Here is a 16,717-nt window from a genome sequence, read left to right as displayed (position 1 = left end):
CTCAACTTCCTTCTATTTCAAAATCTATTGTCTAAGATCCTCCTCCCTTGATATGCAAAGGATTTCACAATTTCATTGAGTAGATTGAATAGTAACAGGATCAAAAAAATACTAAAATTATAATTCACACTAATAGTATGGAAGTGACTTGTGGTTTCATCTGTGTGGAGAGTACCGTCCACCAAAATGGATCACAATAAATAGTTATTAATACCTGACATTTTTATGTCACTTTAAGATTTGTAAAATGCTTTATCTACAATATCTCCTTGAATCTTCCTGTGAGGTAGATTAGAAGCTTATAGATGAGGAAACAGAAATTCACAGGGTTAAGTGACTGACCCAGTGGGAGAGGGAGGGAGACTTGAACCCAGATCATCTATACTCTAAGCCTAGTCTTGTAGTTTCCTCTAACACTTATAATAGTTTATATTTACTTAGCAGCTGGGATTTGCATTTTAGCTAATAGCAGAGGCCATCTATAGTACTCCAGAGATAATAGAGTGCCATTATCTCGAGACAATAGTACAAGATAAAAGTAATCTAGAGTTGGGGGGCTGGATCACAGAGGACCTCAACTGTCAAGAAAAGGAGTTTACACTTTAGGAACGAGGTGGCTACCAAAGACTTAAGGAATAGAATATGGACATGATCATGGGTTACCATAGACACTCACCATCTAGGGAGCTGACCTACTGGTGGTGAGCCTCTCCACTTGTAGCTAGAAAGTTGGGAGACCACCAGTCTGGGCTAATGAGAAAACTCCCGTTCAGCTGGTTGTCATTGGTTCTTTGTTCTCGAAGAGGACCATGACATATGGGAGGTGATGCCATAAAGTGGAAGTAAATTGGATTTAAGGGAGGGAGGGCTGGGCAGGGTCACCTGCCTCACTTTACCTCCCAGAGCCATCTGGGTCCAGGGGCCAGAGAGATCAGGAGGACTCGATTCGATGGAAGACTTTGGCCTTTTTGAGCCAGATCTCGAGGGGACTGAAGCCACACCATGCAATGCTTAAGGCTGGGTTGTTGTTTGTCCTGAGTTTGGAAGAGTTCCATGGCAACAGGAAAGTGATATCAGGTACTGGATGGACTGGACGCTCACCTCAACCTTTACTTCTTCTGAGACTCTATGATCCTATTTAGAAGTGAGGACTCCCAAGACACAGTCGAGACAGCCTTTTCTCTAAAGCTGATAATATGGGTTCAGATCCCATTCTGAACACTGCCTGTATGACCTTGAGCATGTTGCTGATTCCGCCATTTGTAAAATATGGGATGGAACTCGATGACCTCCAGGTTTGTCTGCAGCCCAGGATGCCATCTTCCATAAAAAAGACTGCCATAGATTTAGGGTTAAAGAGCCCAGAGCTAATTTCTGACTTAATTCATCTTTTGGAAGATGGAAAACCTGGGTCAGAGAGACCAAGAGACTAAGGTGACATGTTTATAAAGTACTTTTCTTACAATTCTGTGAAATGGCTGTTCAAGGATTAAAAAGAGTAGAAGGGCGAGGACAGAGTGTTAGAGTGGGAGGCAAGAAGACAATGTCAGATCCCAGCTTTGACACTTAATTGCTAAGGAATCACAAGCAAGTCACTGGACTTTTTTGAGAAGCTTCTTTTTCTTGGAATGGAAAAGACCTGTTAGCTACATTGTGAAGAATACTAGCTTTGGAGGCAGAGCATCGGACTTCTCCCTGTTCTCTAAAAAGAAAAGAGATAATATGTTTGTTACCCATACACAAAGCTGTAATGAGGAGCAAAAGAGCAAAGATGCAAATGATTGTCACCTCCTATTCTGTCTCTGACTCTCAGATCCATCTTCCCAGCCCACACACTGCAGCACTAGCCTCATTAGGAGGCAGTGGGGGCAGCTCACAGTGGGTAGAGCACCAGTCCTGAAGTCAGGAGGACTTGAGTTCAAATCTGGTCTCAGACACTCAACACTTCTTAACTATGTGACCCTGGGCAAGTCACTTTACCCTAATTGCCTCAGGAAAAAAAAATAATCTGTGGACAGGTTAGAGACCAGTATCAGTATCAATCTGTGGCCACATTGGGGGTCAGTTGGTGACCACACTGGGGGTCCATCTGTGGCCACATTGGGGGTCAGTTGGTGGCTACATTGGGGAGTCAGTCGGTGGCCACATTGGGGGTCAGTCGGTGGCCACATTGGGGGTTAGTTGGTGGCCACATTGGGGGAGTCAGTCTGTGGCCACATTGGGTGTCAGTCAGTGGCCACATTGAGGGTCAGTTGGTGGCCACATTGGGGGTCAGTCTGTGGCCACCTTAGGGGTCAGTCTGTGGCCACCTTAGGGGTCAGTTGGTGGCCACATTGGGGAGTCAGTCTGTGGCCACATTGGGGGTCAGTCTGCGGTCACATTGGGGGTCAGTCGGTAGCCACATTAGGGGTCAGTTGGTGGCCACATTGGGGGGTCAGTCTATGGCCACATTGGGGGTCAGTCTGTGGGTTTTACACCAGTCGGGAAGGAATAATAGCCCACCCAAATTCCTCATTCATTGAAGGAGTCCCTTCCTCCTTTCCCTGGTGCTATCTCGGGGTAGTTATGCTTTTTTCAAAGGAAATGGAAAGAACCACAGAGAGCCAGCAGGGAAGCATAGTTCAAACACAGTTTTATTTGGTATCATTTGTAAATAAATAAATAAATAAAGCACATTCAGCATCTACGGAGTCCACTTGAACAGAGGGAAACAAGAAGGAGTGAGAGAGGGGACAACAAGGGTTCTCAAATGGAAGGACAGATGGACTGGGGGGTGGGGGAGGCTTAAGCCACAATTAGGAGGGAAAGGAAGATACCCACACATGGCTACTCAACACGTATGCTCCAGAACCTGATATTCACATGCAGCATGAGGTGTTCATCTAGTCAGGGATAGGGGAGAAGGGAGGGATTTGGGTCCAAGAAAGCGTCTGCTCTGGGACAGGGAGGTGATGGGGAGTGTCAGCTAACGGCTCCACGATCCTCGGCTTGGTCCAGGATTCTCTGGCTACTTTCCACTGCCCTCAACCTCAAAGAGACAACAATTAAAACACAAAGTAAACACACAAGCCCGATGTAATAACCCGCCCGGCTCACTGCCCCGGACATAATGCCAAGTACGGACTCCTGTGCAAACACGGCAGGGTGGCAGGTCTGCCACTGGTAGGACACCCTCTGATCGTCTCCTGCGATAGGGATGGGCCCAAATCGTTCCTCTTGCCCGTTTTCCCTGGGACTCAAGGCCCAGGTTGTTTTAGAGGTAACTGGTAACCTTAGGAGTTGGTCTGTGGCTAGTGCTGGGCTGCAGTATGGGGCAAAAGTGCAGTATGGGAAAAAAGGCTCAGCCATCAGCCAGGATTAGAGGGTCAGATTGTGGCCAGGATGATTGGCATTGGGGCTCATTATGTCACTATTATTAAGGCTCATTCTGAGTATGAGGTCAAGAGGTCAATAAATGACCAGTTTGGGGTCAGTCTTTATTCTGTTTGTGCAAGAGCCTCTGAAGGTCATCATCCCAGCCCTATGATGGGGAGACTTTAGAGGACAATTGTGGCAGTTGTAGGACAATTGGGGGTAGAAAAGGAGATGGAGGCACAGCGCATTGAGCACTGGGTCTCAAGTCAGGTAGACTCATCCTCCTGAGTTCAAATCTGGCTTCATAGCTAGTTATGAAAGCCTGGACAAGTCACTCAAACCTGTCTGCCTCAGTTTCCTCATCTGTAAAATGAGTGGGAGAAAGAAATGGCCAAACACTCCAGCATCTTCACCAAGAAAACTGCAAATGGGATCACAAAGAGTCCATCACGGCTGAAGGGAATGAGCAACGATAACAGCAGAATCCTCCTAGAGAAAGATGCTCTGGGGGTAAGGGAGCATGTAGCAGGAGAACGAGCTGGAGAAAGGCTGGGGAGTAGGGTGGGCAGGTCCACAGACAGAAAGTCCTCTGGTGGCTGCTGTCATTAAATAGGTTTTCCCCAAGTTCAGGAAACTGAAAATTGGAAAATCCTGGAGGGCTCCAGGCAGAAAACCTTGGAGCCCCCAGGAGAGGGGAAGGGAGCATCTGTACTCTACCTCCTCGGTAACTTCTGCAGCCTCTGCTGGCTGGTCTTCTGGGCCTGCGTGCTCAGGGTGGGCTGGGTGCACCAAATCCTCCTAAGAAAGCAGAAAAACACTGGTTGGTTGGAGGGCTTAGGGCAGAAACTGAAGGACACTGAGGGGTTTGTAAGCATGACAAAGAGTAAGAGAGAGGGACATGGGGGAGGATGAGAGGGAAGGAGAAAGGGACACAGAAGGGAAGGGCTAGAGGGAAGAAGGGAAGCAGGCAGAAGCAGAGACAAGGAGAAGAGGAAAGAGGAAGGGAACGGGACAGGGAGAGGAAAGAGACAGGGAGAGAGGAAGGGAGGGGAAAAGGAAGGAAGGAAGACAGAGGAACAGGGAGAGAAGAAGGGAGAGGGAGAGAGAAAGAGAAAGAAAAAGGAAGGGAGAAAGGTGGGGGAGCAGGGAGAGAAGGAGAAAGACAACGAGAAAGGAAGGGAGGGGAAAGGGAGGGAGGAAGACAGGGGAGTAAGAAGAGAAGGAGGGAGACAGAAGAGGAGAGGAAGGGAGGGAAAGAAGAAAGGAAGACAGGAAAAGGGAGACAAGGAGAGAGAAAGGGAGGGAAAGAGAAAGAAAGGAAGGCAGAAGGATAGGGCAAGGAGAAAAGATGAAGATAGGCAGGGAGAGAAGGAGGGAGACAGATAGGAGAGAGGGAAGGAAAGAGGAAGGAAGGTAGAGAGGAAGGGAGAAAATGAGGAATGAAGAAATAAGAGAGGGAGAAAGGGAAATAAGGAAAGAGGGGCAGAGAGGCATATAGATTTATCTCTGGGACAGATGATTCCCAACCTGCCACTTGAGGCATTCCTGTCTTAAATGCAAATAAAATTAAATTGAATGGAATCTCGCCAGCTCACATATCCCTGAAGCAACCAGCCTGGTCTTTCTGCACCCATGAGAATGTAGACCTGCCAAGGGCTAATCCAAGAACCCTCATTAGGCAAGTCCTCTGCAGCATCCCTGACAAATGGACCCCCCACTTATGAAGATGTCCAGTGATGGCCAACCCACCCAATGGAGCCGGTGGCATTTTGGAACACTGTTTTTCAGCAAGCTTCCCTGAGATCGAGTCTAAACCTTCTCCCTAAAATTACCACCCAACAATTCTCCTAAATCCACAGGAAGACTGGGGTTAGCTAGCTCCAGATAGTATTTGTATCTCCTGAGTGTTGCTGCATGAGATGTGTGAAGGAAGAGTGGGAAATGACTCCTTGGAATCCTTTGTTCTCTAGAACTAAAACTCTTTGTTCTTCCAAGTCCTGAACTTTCTGTTTCATACTTGCAGTCTCCCTATTTGAATGGACACATCTGAGATCCTAGGACGGATTGTCCTGGCATCAGACCCATTTTCCAGATAAGGAAACTAAGGCAAGGGGAGCAGCAAACCTTAGGAGGACTTGGGACAACTGCAGAAAATGTAATGCAAATGAACTGGTGGTTTGGAGACAGCCAACTAAGCGGCCCAATGAATAGTGTTGGATTTGGGATCCAGCAAAACCCACATCCCAGTCCTGCTTCAGACACTTACTAGCCACAGGGCAAATTATTTCAGCTCCCCCAGGCACAGTTTACCCTGAAAAATGGAGCTAATAACAACACCTGCCTCCCAGAATTGATGTCTGATCAATCGAGATAATATTTCTAAAGGACCTGGCAAGCTTGGAAGTCTGAGTTCCTGTAACTCTTAAATGATTCTCTGTAGCTGCTGGGCCCATTACTGGTCCTACAGGTGAGAAGGAAGAGGGCAGCCCCTGACCCTGACCTCCTCCCAACCCAAGTTATGTCTTCAGGCAAACAGTGAAGGTTATTTATTCCTACAAAAGGGATGTTCATTAGTCCAGGCTCTTGCCCAGGAGTCCCACCTGAGACTGGCTCTTAGCCTGGCAGCGTCTCCAGCCGGGTAGCATGGCCAGGAGGGTTTCCCTTGGGCAGGACCGTCTGCATCTATAACTGGGGCACTGATATCTCGGAATGGGACACTCTCCATGTCCTTGGCGGCTCCCGGATGCTCAGACACGGAGCCGAGGGAGACTGGGCACAAAGAGCTCTCTCCTGCTCCTCTGCCCCATAACCCCAGCCTTCCTCACTGGTCCTGGAGCCCCTGATTCCCAGCCCAAGGGCTTCCCTTACTCCAGCCACCTGCTCATGTGGGTTTGTAACAGACGGAAGGGCCACAGTCAGAGAAAATTGAAATAAAAAAGGCATTTAAGGCACAGATGAATGGTGTCAACAAGTGTCAACATTTCCATCATACTCTAAAACTAACGGAGAGATTTTCCTACATTTTGTCCTTCATGCCTTATAGAATCCATTTTATAGATGAAGAAACTGAGATTGAGATCGATCAAAACTTCCCCAGGCTCCCACAGCCTGCATAGGATCCAAACAGCAGGCTAGTGTAATAGATGGGTGTGGGTAGAGAGTCACAAGGTCTTAGCTCTTGAATCAGCCCCATCCCATCCCAGCGACAAGAGAACAATCATGGGTAAACACATTGGATGTGTGGGGACAGAGGCATTGGGAAGAAAACACTTACAAGGACCCCAGTCCCAACCCAGAGGGGCACTCACTAGCTGAAGAGACCCCACTCAAATCAACTTCCATGAGTTTCAGGTTACCCATCAGTAAAATGGGGGTAAAAATATATTCACTTGCTACCTCAATGAGTTGTGTTAGGGAAAGTACTTAAAATGCTTACAACCTGTAGAAATGGGAGCTCATAACTGCTTTATCTGACCCTAAGATCCTTTTCCCAAGGGAAAATTGCCTCTAAAATATCTTATGAAAAAGGGCCTGTTGCTAGAACTAAATACTATTTGATTTTCCTCCCAAAATACATCAAATGGATTATTAATTAGATCAAAGACTTCAGCAAAGCATCTGATAGTCTCTCCCTTCTTTGGGTGTGGGAGGGAAAGGAAGGGAATATGCATTTATTAAGCAGCTCCTGTCTGTCACATACTACAGTATCTATAACATCATTTTAAGTTTGAAGCTCAGAGGGATTCATACACAGGACCATAGGTTTAGAGGTGGAAGGGATCTTCAAGGCCATAATGGCCAACCCCATCCTTTTTCAGATGAGGATATTGAGGTACAGAGAGGATAAGTGGTTTTCCTACCGTTACACAGCTGATAAGTGTTTGGGGTGAGATTTGTACTGGGGTCTCCTGATTCTAAGCCCAACAAACTATCCCCAATAACAAACTCCTCTCTAATGAAATCTTAGGGTGTATTACACAAGCACGGTGCTCAGGAGGGAGATAATAGTCATAGAATATTTTAATTTGATCAGACCACTCCTAGGGAATTAGGTTCAGTCTTGGATCCCCCATTTTTGAAGGAACACTGGTGAGCTAGAACCCTTCAGAGAGAGAGGGGGACCAGAATGGAGGGAAGAGTCATAGAAATATTGGTTGAATGATTAGGCTAGAGAAAAAGAAGCCATGCTCAGTGAGGTTGCCCATCTCTAGAATCTGCAATGGAGTAGCCACTTGTTGGGATATCGTAGAAAGGATTCCTGCTGCAAGAGGTCCCTTCTGCTCCAATTTTCTGTGAAAAATTCTTTCCAAGATTTTATTTTTATAGCCTAATAAATATAGTGATCGTGTTTAACTTATATTGGATTACTTGCTGCCTAGGAGAAGGGGGAGAGAAGGGAGAGAGAAAAAATTTGGAACACAAGGTTTCTCAAGAGTGAATGTTGAAAACTATCTTTGCATGTATTATGAAAATAAAAGTCCAAAAATGAAAAAATATATAATGATCTTTGCTCTTAAGGATTAAGAGAGTTAACCCACTGTTTCCCGGGCTATGAATCTAGACTCTACCACTCACTAATCATGGTACCATTTAATGTCCTTGAGACTCAAAGAGATTGGACTCAATGACCTTAGAGGTCCCTTCCAACTCCAAATTTATGATCCTGTGACTGAGATTTAGTATACCTGGATTCTGGTCCTGCCTCAAAATCGACAAACTGCCTCAGTTTCCCCAGAACCACAAAGAGGAGGATGATTACCATCCTTTCTCCCAAGGAGATCGGTTGAGAGACTCAAAAGGATCTGAGATCTATAGTCCTGGGTCACACAGTTATGTTGGGTTGGGACTTTTGGAAAGGACTTTTAAAAAGGCAATACATTCCTGAATCGCTCAGCCATGTAGCCCAGGGCAAAACTACTTCCCCTCTCTGAAGCTTGGTTTCCTCATCTGTAAAATGGGGATGAAGCCTCCTTATGTTACCTACTTAGCAGGGCTGATGTGAAGAAAAGGACTTTGTGGGCTTGAGAGCAGTGAACAGATGGAAGGTGTTTCCATCATCCTTGAGTGCCATATGAGATGGGACCACCCCCAGCTGCTGGCCAGAGCCCCTTGGAGTTGGCTTGGTGCCTCGGGGGCTGAGGATTTCCCTGGAATTCTGAGCAGAGACAACTCACCTTCCGAACAATGCCGGTAGTCACCACAATATTTTCAGCTTCCTCCACTGTCTTGCTGGCCACGGTATTCACGCTGGCCACCATGGCATCGCTCACCATGTTGGCCTGTTCTTTAGTCTTTTCCGCAACTTGTTGGGGAAGAACAGAAAGCATTTTTTCTCTGGCTTCGGTTTTTCCTGTCTGACCCCTCCCTCCTTCAGAGTGGGATTGTTCTGTGCCTCCCAAAGGTCCCTTCCCACACACAGTAAGTATGCTTTGTTCTGGTCACTCCGACGCTGAATTTTGAGCTCAGTCCTCCAGGGAGGAAAGTGGAGAGGGAGATTCCAGGATTCAGATCCGCAAATATGATCTTCCCCTATTCATTTACACGTCTTTTTCCCTGATCACAGGCTCTAATAATTCAGGGTCCCCCTCCCCAAGGTATTCCCAGGAGTAAGGGAGCCATTTGAAATGGGGCTAAAGAGACAGACAGGCACACAAAGAGAGATTTAGATAGAAGCCAGAGAGACAGAGAGGAGGAAAGAGAGGGAGGGAGAGAGGGGGGAGGAGGGAGGGAGTCAGAGAGGGAGAGGAAGAGGCACAGGGAGAGGGAGAAGGAGAAGGAGAGAAAGAGGGAAAGGGATAAGGGGAAGGAGAGGGAGAAGGAGAGAGAGAAGGAAAGGGGAAGAGGGGGAAAAAGGAAGAAGGGGAAAGAGGGAAGGAGGGAGGGAGGAAAATGCTGATTTTCAGCATTTTTCATTCCATTTGTGGGGGAAGAGCTCACACAAATGGGGCTATGCTTTACACAACCCCAGACAACAGGAATGATTTTTAAGGGGAGAGTTCCAAAAAACAATAAAACCTTCAAAAAAACAATAAAATCATGGGGAGTGGTCACAGTCAAGTCAGAATGACAGTGAATGTAATGGGAAGAAGAGTGCAGAAAGGCACATCAGACCCTCGTTTGGGCACCTGTTATCTGGGGGATTCTGGGGAATTGGGATTCTAGGGAAACATTTTTGTAGAGAGAGTTCCAGTGACTGTCCACCCCTAGCTAGTATCACAGAGGGTCCCACATCCTTACCTGAGGTCACACTCTGTACCACGTTCTCTTTAGTTTTCGTCCCTGTGAAGGAAACAAAGACCAGATCAATTCCCTGAACAGCTCAGCCATACAATGAGCCCTTGGCTTGGATTCTTCCTCCCATTACTCCAAAGCATGTTCTGTGTCCACAGGATAGGAAAAGAAAATATAATACAGGAGAATGGAGGGTCTTCTGATGGAAGGAATGAGCCTCTTGCTGGGTTTAGGCAGTAAAGGGAAGGAAAGACTCACAAAGAGATAGGTGGGAAAATAGGCAAGATGGAAACAGATTAGAGAAATTCAGGGCAGAGATTAGAGGAATTGGGAAATGGAACCTAAAGAGATGGGCCGTGACAAAATAGTGGAAAAGGGCAGAGATAGGGGTGAGAAGGGCACAGAATCAATGGAATAAAGGAGCAAGTAATAGAGAGGTGAACGATGGATGAGAATGGAAAAATAAAACAACAAATTGGGGAAGAATCTAAAGGGGAGAGAAATGGAAAATGGAAGTGAGCAGAAGATGGAAGAGGAAAAGAACAAGAGATGGGGGGATGGGGTGGGGACAGTGAATGGAGTGACCAAGATGGAAGACATCCGTAATGAAAGGAGATGGCGGAGCTATAGAGGGAGGATCCTTCCACCCCAAGTCTGGCCCTTCCTCATTTGCCCCCCAGAGATCATTCAGGGAGGGAATGACCAAGTCTAGCTCTCTCCTAGGGTCTGATGTGTTATTATAAGTGGTATATTCATATCCATTCGTTAGGGGAAGTACAGTCCACATCAAAGGGCTCTTTCCTTCCGTGTCTGGGAGAACCCAATAGGAGAGGATGGGCAGGATGGAAGGGTCTGAATACAGAGGAGAAGGGCAGGATAACCGGTTCAAGGCAGAACTTCCTCCATCGCCCCCCAGCTGCCTGCTTAGAAGTCCATGTCCCCCTCCCCATGATCGTCCTGGGCTCTGCCTTGGGATCTGCTACCTGTCACAGTCTGGTCCCCTGAGCTCAGAAGCCCTGTCTTCTCCTCCTACTTCTTGGAGCCACCAGAGAGCATCAGCAAAGTGGAACGATGGGGAGCTCAGTCTGACTTCGAGTGCTACCTCTCTCATTCACAAACTGTGCAGTTTGGGGAAGATCATTTGCCCATTGTGAGTCTGAGGTCCTAAAGGGGGTACTTCACCAGGTCTGATCATCTGAATCTACAAGTTTATCTCTGACTAAAGGGTCTTCCAGATCGTGCTCAATAGCATGGCTTGAAACAGCCCTGGACTAAATGAACTCTGGATAGAGCGAATAGACATGAAGAAACCCGTTTCTGAAGACTTCTGGGCTAAACAGAACTAGAGAATAAAAGAAGAGCTGAGTCATAAAGTCAGTTTTCATCTCAGAGGCATGGGAAGTTGAGATTTCTGTGGCGGGCTGGAGAAGACACCTTGGAACTGGATAATTAAGGGAGGGGGATGGTGGGATTAGGGGCAGCCTTTCCCTCCCCTGTCTCTTCTTCGCCTCCAGCTCTGACCATTCCTGATGACCATTCCCCGCTCCTGCAGGCCTCCCAGGCTCCCAAAGCTGCAGACGAGTACCGGAAAACTAGGTTTGCTTCCCCAGGGGAAGCAGCAGGTGCCTGTTGTGAGGCAGGATGTGGGGGAGGGCTCGTCTGCACGTGTCTGCATCAGTCTCAGCCTTTCGAGGCCCCCTGAGTCACGGGCCAGTCTGCTAGGACACAGCAGTGTCTCGTTCCTCCAGACAAAGCCAGGCACAAAGTGGCTGCCCCCAAGGAGAGCTTCAAGGAAAAGGTGCAGCAATGATCATGAGAACAACAAGCAGGGAGGGAGAGAGTCAGAATCAATAGCTCCGTTTTATAGGTGAGGAAATTGGGATTCTGCGTCCCAAAGTTCTGCCCTTTGTGGTCTCTTTACTCCCCCCACTTCTCCCTCCTCTAACCATTGAGCCGAGGGACCCCCAGCAAAGGCAAAGCCGAGGGAGACCTCACCTAGGGAGGGAACAGAGAGTTTGCAAGGACTTTGTCACTGGGCAGTTGGGTTTGTCACAAGAGCCCCCCCCACTCCCAGCTTCTCCCCCTTCCTCCCCGCCTGGGACATTTGTGGACCCTGCGCACAAGCATCCACGTTTGGGGCTGGTGGGCTGCCTGCTGGGCTCTGGGCAAGGGGGCGACCTTGACATCCATCGGCCTCCATTCAGAGACGCTCTGCAGCCAGAGCGGCCCTAGGGCGTGGTCCTGATGGCAAAAGGCCCAGTTTTCTCCTGATCTCTCTGTAGCCCGCACACATCCCCCCCTCTCCAACCTGCCCCAGTTTCTCTATTCCTTCCCCACGGAACGTCTGACCTACAGGGAAATCCACACAGGGTACAGAAGCCTCGATTGTAGCAAAAGTTAGGGTGGGGAGGGACCCCCAATTATGATGCCCAGGGAAGGACCGCTGGCCTCCCAGACAGGCACAGGCTTCCAGGCTGATGAGTTCGGGGTTCAGCAGCATCAGCCCTACCTCCTTATTAATTACCCAGCATGGGGGTCTTTCATGGACCTCTGGTAACCCAGCCTGGAAGAACACATTTGGACGTGAAAAATTAGCACTTATTTGGACTTACATGGACAGCACTACAGAACCCCCAGCAGCTGTGGAACTGCCCCCCAGGAGTATACTTAAGAACCCCACGGTGATGATGGGGACCTGCCTGAACTTGGGGGGCTTCCCAGGCTTTCCACTTGTCTGGGGCCCCCCTCTCCTGGGCTGGATGAGGATGCTGAGTGCCCCTCCCCCGCGGGGTTACTTCCTCCCCCTGACTCCCAACTCACCCACATACATGACCCCCTCCTTGGTCTTCTCAGCGGCCTCGGTGACTCCCTGCTTGGTCTTCTCCACGGCCCCTACCACGCCCTCCTTGGCGATGGAGAACCCTTTCTTAAAGACGTCCATGGCAGCTGAGCGCGCGGTGGCTCCCGGGCGGGCTGGGCTGCAGTCGGACAGAACGCGGCCCCTGCTCAGTCAGTGCAGCTCGAGGGAGAGCGATTGCCGCCGCCGCCGCCGCCGTCGGTCCCCCGCTGATGGCCGCTTCGCTCCCTCCCTGCCCGCCTGTCTCTTATTGATAAAGTGACTGCGGAGGAGCCAATGCCAGCAGCCGGGCGGTGCTGAAATATTAATGCTGTGGCGTGGCGGGCAGCGGCGCAGAGCGGGGAAGAAAGGAGCGCGGCTGGCCCCCAGCCAGCCCCGGGAAGCTGCAGTGCTCTCATTAACTCCTCCAAGGGCAAGCTCCTCCTGGAAGGAGAAAGGGCCCCTGGGAGCAGCCGCCGGGCTCTCCAGGACCCTGCCGCAAGCCAGCCCGGCCTTCGGTGTTCCGGGGTCCCGGGTCCCACTCTTTGATGTCCCCCTGCCCCACCTTAAGACTGGAGATGCTCCCTCCTGCACCCCAGAGCCCAAGGATCCTGCTTCCACTGCCAAGAGGGGCCCAGACCCCGGCCTCCATTCCTTCCCAGGGCTCCACTCTGTTCTGAGCCACCTCAGAAGAGCCTGACTTGTCCTTGAGCTCAAGGGAAAGGACCTGGGGGATCACTCAGCCCAACCTGTCCCCATGCAGGACCCCTGACAAATGGTCCTCCAACCACTGTCTGGAAACGGCCTGTGATGTTCCCTGCCCAGCATCGCCCCCTCAAACACATGTACACACTCGGACTTTCTCAAATGACCCCCTTGAGCATCGATTGATGATTTATGACCAGATTCTATTTGTGGGATTGGATGCCAGAGATTCAACAGAATGGGAACCTTACTGAGAAGGTTTGTCTGGGATCATCAGCCTAGGGCTGGAAGAAAACTCAGAGTCCGTTTGGCCTCATCAATTTACAGAACAGGAAAGCGAGGTGATGATTCACAGAGACAAAGTTCGAATCCAAGTGGTCCAGCGACTGTCCTCTGTCCTCAGTGAATGGTCTCTAGCCTGCTCTTGGGGGGAGTGCATCCGATCAGCTCTTGGGGTTGGGGAGGAGAGAGACAAGGTCTCCCTCACCCACTTCTGTCTATCCACTTCTGATGGTATGGAAAGGAAGGCTTCTAGCTAACTCCTCCACAGCTGCCAGCAAGGGGCCCCACACTTGGGTCCCACAGTCTGTCCCATCAAAGGCATGAACTACCCGTCCAGATTCAGTTGGCCCTCTCCCAGAAAATGCTGTGAGATAATACAGGGTAGTGGACCGATTCTGCAGCTAAAAAGGCTGAGACACAAAGTAACGTTCTTTTCCAAGGCCCTGTGATGAGTCAGAGAAAAAAAGTTTGAACAAAGGCCAGATGGAATCCACCACACTGCATCCAAGACAGCAAGATTCTCTCTTCCTTAAGTCTTTAGCCTGATATTCAGGGCTCCTAGAGCCATCCATCTCAGGTGTAGGTACAAGGGTAGTATTGGAGAGGAGGATCCTTCCCCCACTTGTATTACCAGTTGATGGTATCTCCTGGTCTTGAATATTAACGAGGGCTAGACAAACAACCCTTCCCTCTAAGAGCAGATGTGTCCAGCTGTAAATTATGCCTTCTCCTCACCTCTCTGATCTCATCTCCCAGCAAGGATTCAGCTATCATTGCTAAGCACATGCTTCCCAAATCTACATGTCCGAACCTCGTCTCTCTCCTTAGCTCCATTATAATAATAATAATATACTATCGATTGCGTGTTGGATATCTATACACAGATGTCCTGTAGGCCTCTCAAACCCAACACGTCCAAAATAGAACCCATTAGCTTCCCCCTGAAATCCATCCCTCTAGAATTTCCCTACCTCTGTTGAGAACACCGCCATCTTTGTCCTCACCCCTACTGGCTGCCTTATAATTGTCTACTTCACACTCTCCCTCACTCTTTATAGCCAATAGATTACTAAATATTAATGATTCTATCAACTGACTCCTTGTGAAAATTCCCTTATCTCTGCTCACAAAGCCATGACTTGGGTATAGGCCCTCATCCCCCTTCTCCTGGACAATTGCAGCAACTCCCTAACTGGTCTTCCTTTCTCATCTTTCTCCATTACAATTCATGCTTACATCTTCCAAACTGATATTCCTTTTCTTCTAAAATTTGATTTTTAATTCATGGAATAAAATAAACATTTCCACAACATAATACAATAAAAAAAAGATGATTGCCCATGAAACTACAAGTCTAGTGTGCAAAATATGCTATTTCTTTCAAATATGCAGCAAAATTATCATGTAAATTTCTTTTTTTCTTCTCTCCATTCTTTCCCCAAATCCAGACCTTAGAAATGCCCTCCATTTGGCATAGATAAGTATATACATATGTATATACATATATATATATCCATAAAATATTATATATTTTAAATTATTCTATACATATTTATAATTATCAGTTCTTTCTCTGGATGCAGACAGTTTCTTTCTTCAAATGGCCTTTATAATTAATTTGGTTATTTATAATAGTCAAAATAATTTATTCATCAAAGTTGTTCTTAAAACAATATTGCTAACTGCACATATCCTTTGATCCAGCAGTCTCACATTTCAAAAAAAAGCGAAAAGGACCTGTATGTACAAAAAATGTTTATAGCAGCCCTTTTTGTAGTGGCAAGGAACTGGAAACTGAGTGGATGCCCATCAGTGGGAGAAGGACTGAATAAGTTGTGGTATATGAATGTAATGGAATATTATTGTTCTGTAAGAAATGATAAGTGAGCTGATTTCAGAAAAACTCATATGAACTAATGCTGAGAGAAGTAAGCAGATCCAAGAGAACATTGTACACAGTAAAAACAAGATTATGTGGTGATCAATGTGAGGGGCTTGGCTCTTCTCAACAATGTGATGATTCAAGGCAATTTCAATAAACTTGGGATGGAAAATAACATTCACATCCAAAGAGAGAACTATGGAGACTGAATATGGATTGAAGCATAGTATTTGCACCTTTTTTGTTTTATTTTGTTTTGTTTGTTTTCTTTCTCATGTTTTTTCTCTTTTAATTTGTTTTTTTTTTTGCACAATATGCAAATATAGAAATATGCTTAAAAGAATTGCATATATTTTAACCTATCTCAGATTACCTGATGTCTTGGGAAGAGGAGTGATAAGAAAGGGAAGGAGGAAAATTTGGAACACAAAGTCTTACAAAAATGTTGAAATGTTGAATGTTGAAAACTATCTTTACATATATTTGAAAAAATAAAATATTATTGAAAATTTAAAAAAGAAAAAAAAAACATTGCTGTTACCATATACAATGTTCTCTTAATACTGCTCGTTTTGCTCTTTATTATTTCATGCAAGTCTTTCCATGTTTTTCTAAAATCATTGAGTTCATCATTTCTTACAGCACAGTAGTATTCCATCACAATCATATATTACAACTTATTCAGTCATTCTCCAAGTGATGGACAGCTCTGCAATGTCCAATTCTTTGCTACCACAAAGAGAGCTGCTATTAACATTTTAGATATAGGTTCCTTTCCCCCTAATTAGCTTTCAGAAATAGATCAAGTGGTCGTGTTGCTGGGCCAAAGGGTACAGAGAGTTAATAACCGAGTATCATTCAGATTGCTCTCCAAAATGGTTGGATCAGCTCAAAATTCCACCAACAATGAATCCATGTTCCAATTTTTCCCCATCCCTTCCAACATTTTTCCCTCTCCCCTATATCATTTTAACCAATCTGGTGATATTCTTTTTTTAAATACTCAATAATATTTTATTTTTCCCAATTGCATGTAAAAACATTCTTTTAAAAAGAAATTTGAATTCCAAATTCTCCCCCTCCTTTAGACGGTAGGCAATTTGATTTAGGTTATATCTGTGCTGATATTCTCAAAGCCCAAATCTACCCAGAGCACCCTCTGCCTCAGAAGTTTCTGTGTGCCTTCTTATCTCCAAGATTAAACCCAAACTCTGTGACACTTAAGATCTTTCAGCATCTGGCTTTGGGTTATTTTTCATCCCCCCTCTGTTCACACATCCTACATTCCAGTCAAACCAGTTCTCTTTGCCATCTCCATCCGGGACATTCCAGCCCCGCCCCAGAACCTTTGCTAGATTCAAACTCAGGTCCTCTCCCTGCAGATGCACCGTGTCTCTCTGCAGGTCCCATCCGATCCCAGCCCCAGA

General features: G+C 47.1%; 1 protein-coding gene across 1 annotated transcript; it reads right to left on the bottom strand.

Moving 5' to 3' along the window:
• Window positions 1-2,615: 2,615 nt before the first annotated feature.
• SNCG (synuclein gamma) lies at window positions 2,616-12,671 on the bottom strand. The gene is made up of 5 exons (XM_012540953.3): window positions 12,406-12,671; window positions 9,592-9,633; window positions 8,529-8,656; window positions 4,072-4,152; window positions 2,616-3,028 (listed from the first exon to the last, which is right to left on the bottom strand). Exons 1-5 carry the CDS (start codon window positions 12,524-12,526, stop codon window positions 3,008-3,010), a joined length of 393 nt encoding a protein of 130 aa, XP_012396407.1. The 5' UTR covers window positions 12,527-12,671; the 3' UTR covers window positions 2,616-3,007.
• Between the last annotated feature and the right edge of the window lie 4,046 nt (window positions 12,672-16,717).

Source organism: Sarcophilus harrisii, chromosome 2, assembly GCF_902635505.1.
Source record: "Sarcophilus harrisii chromosome 2, mSarHar1.11, whole genome shotgun sequence".
Taxonomy (NCBI): domain Eukaryota; kingdom Metazoa; phylum Chordata; class Mammalia; order Dasyuromorphia; family Dasyuridae; genus Sarcophilus; species Sarcophilus harrisii.
The sequence above is the reverse complement of the archived record's forward strand: the minus strand, read 5'-3'. Positions and strand labels throughout refer to the sequence as shown.

Bases quoted from the DNA above. Each gene is read 5' to 3' on its own strand.
- SNCG (XM_012540953.3), bottom strand. From the start codon at position 12,526: ATGGACGTCTTTAAGAAAGGGTTCTCCATCGCCAAGGAGGGCGTGGTA. The intron at 9,634-12,405 runs GTGAGTTGGGAG...TTTCCTTCACAG, and splicing joins GGAGGGGGTCATGTATGTGG to GGACGAAAACTAAAGAGAAC. The intron at 4,153-8,528 runs GTGAGTTGTCTC...CTGCTTTCTTAG, and splicing joins CTACCGGCATTGTTCGGAAG to GAGGATTTGGTGCACCCAGC.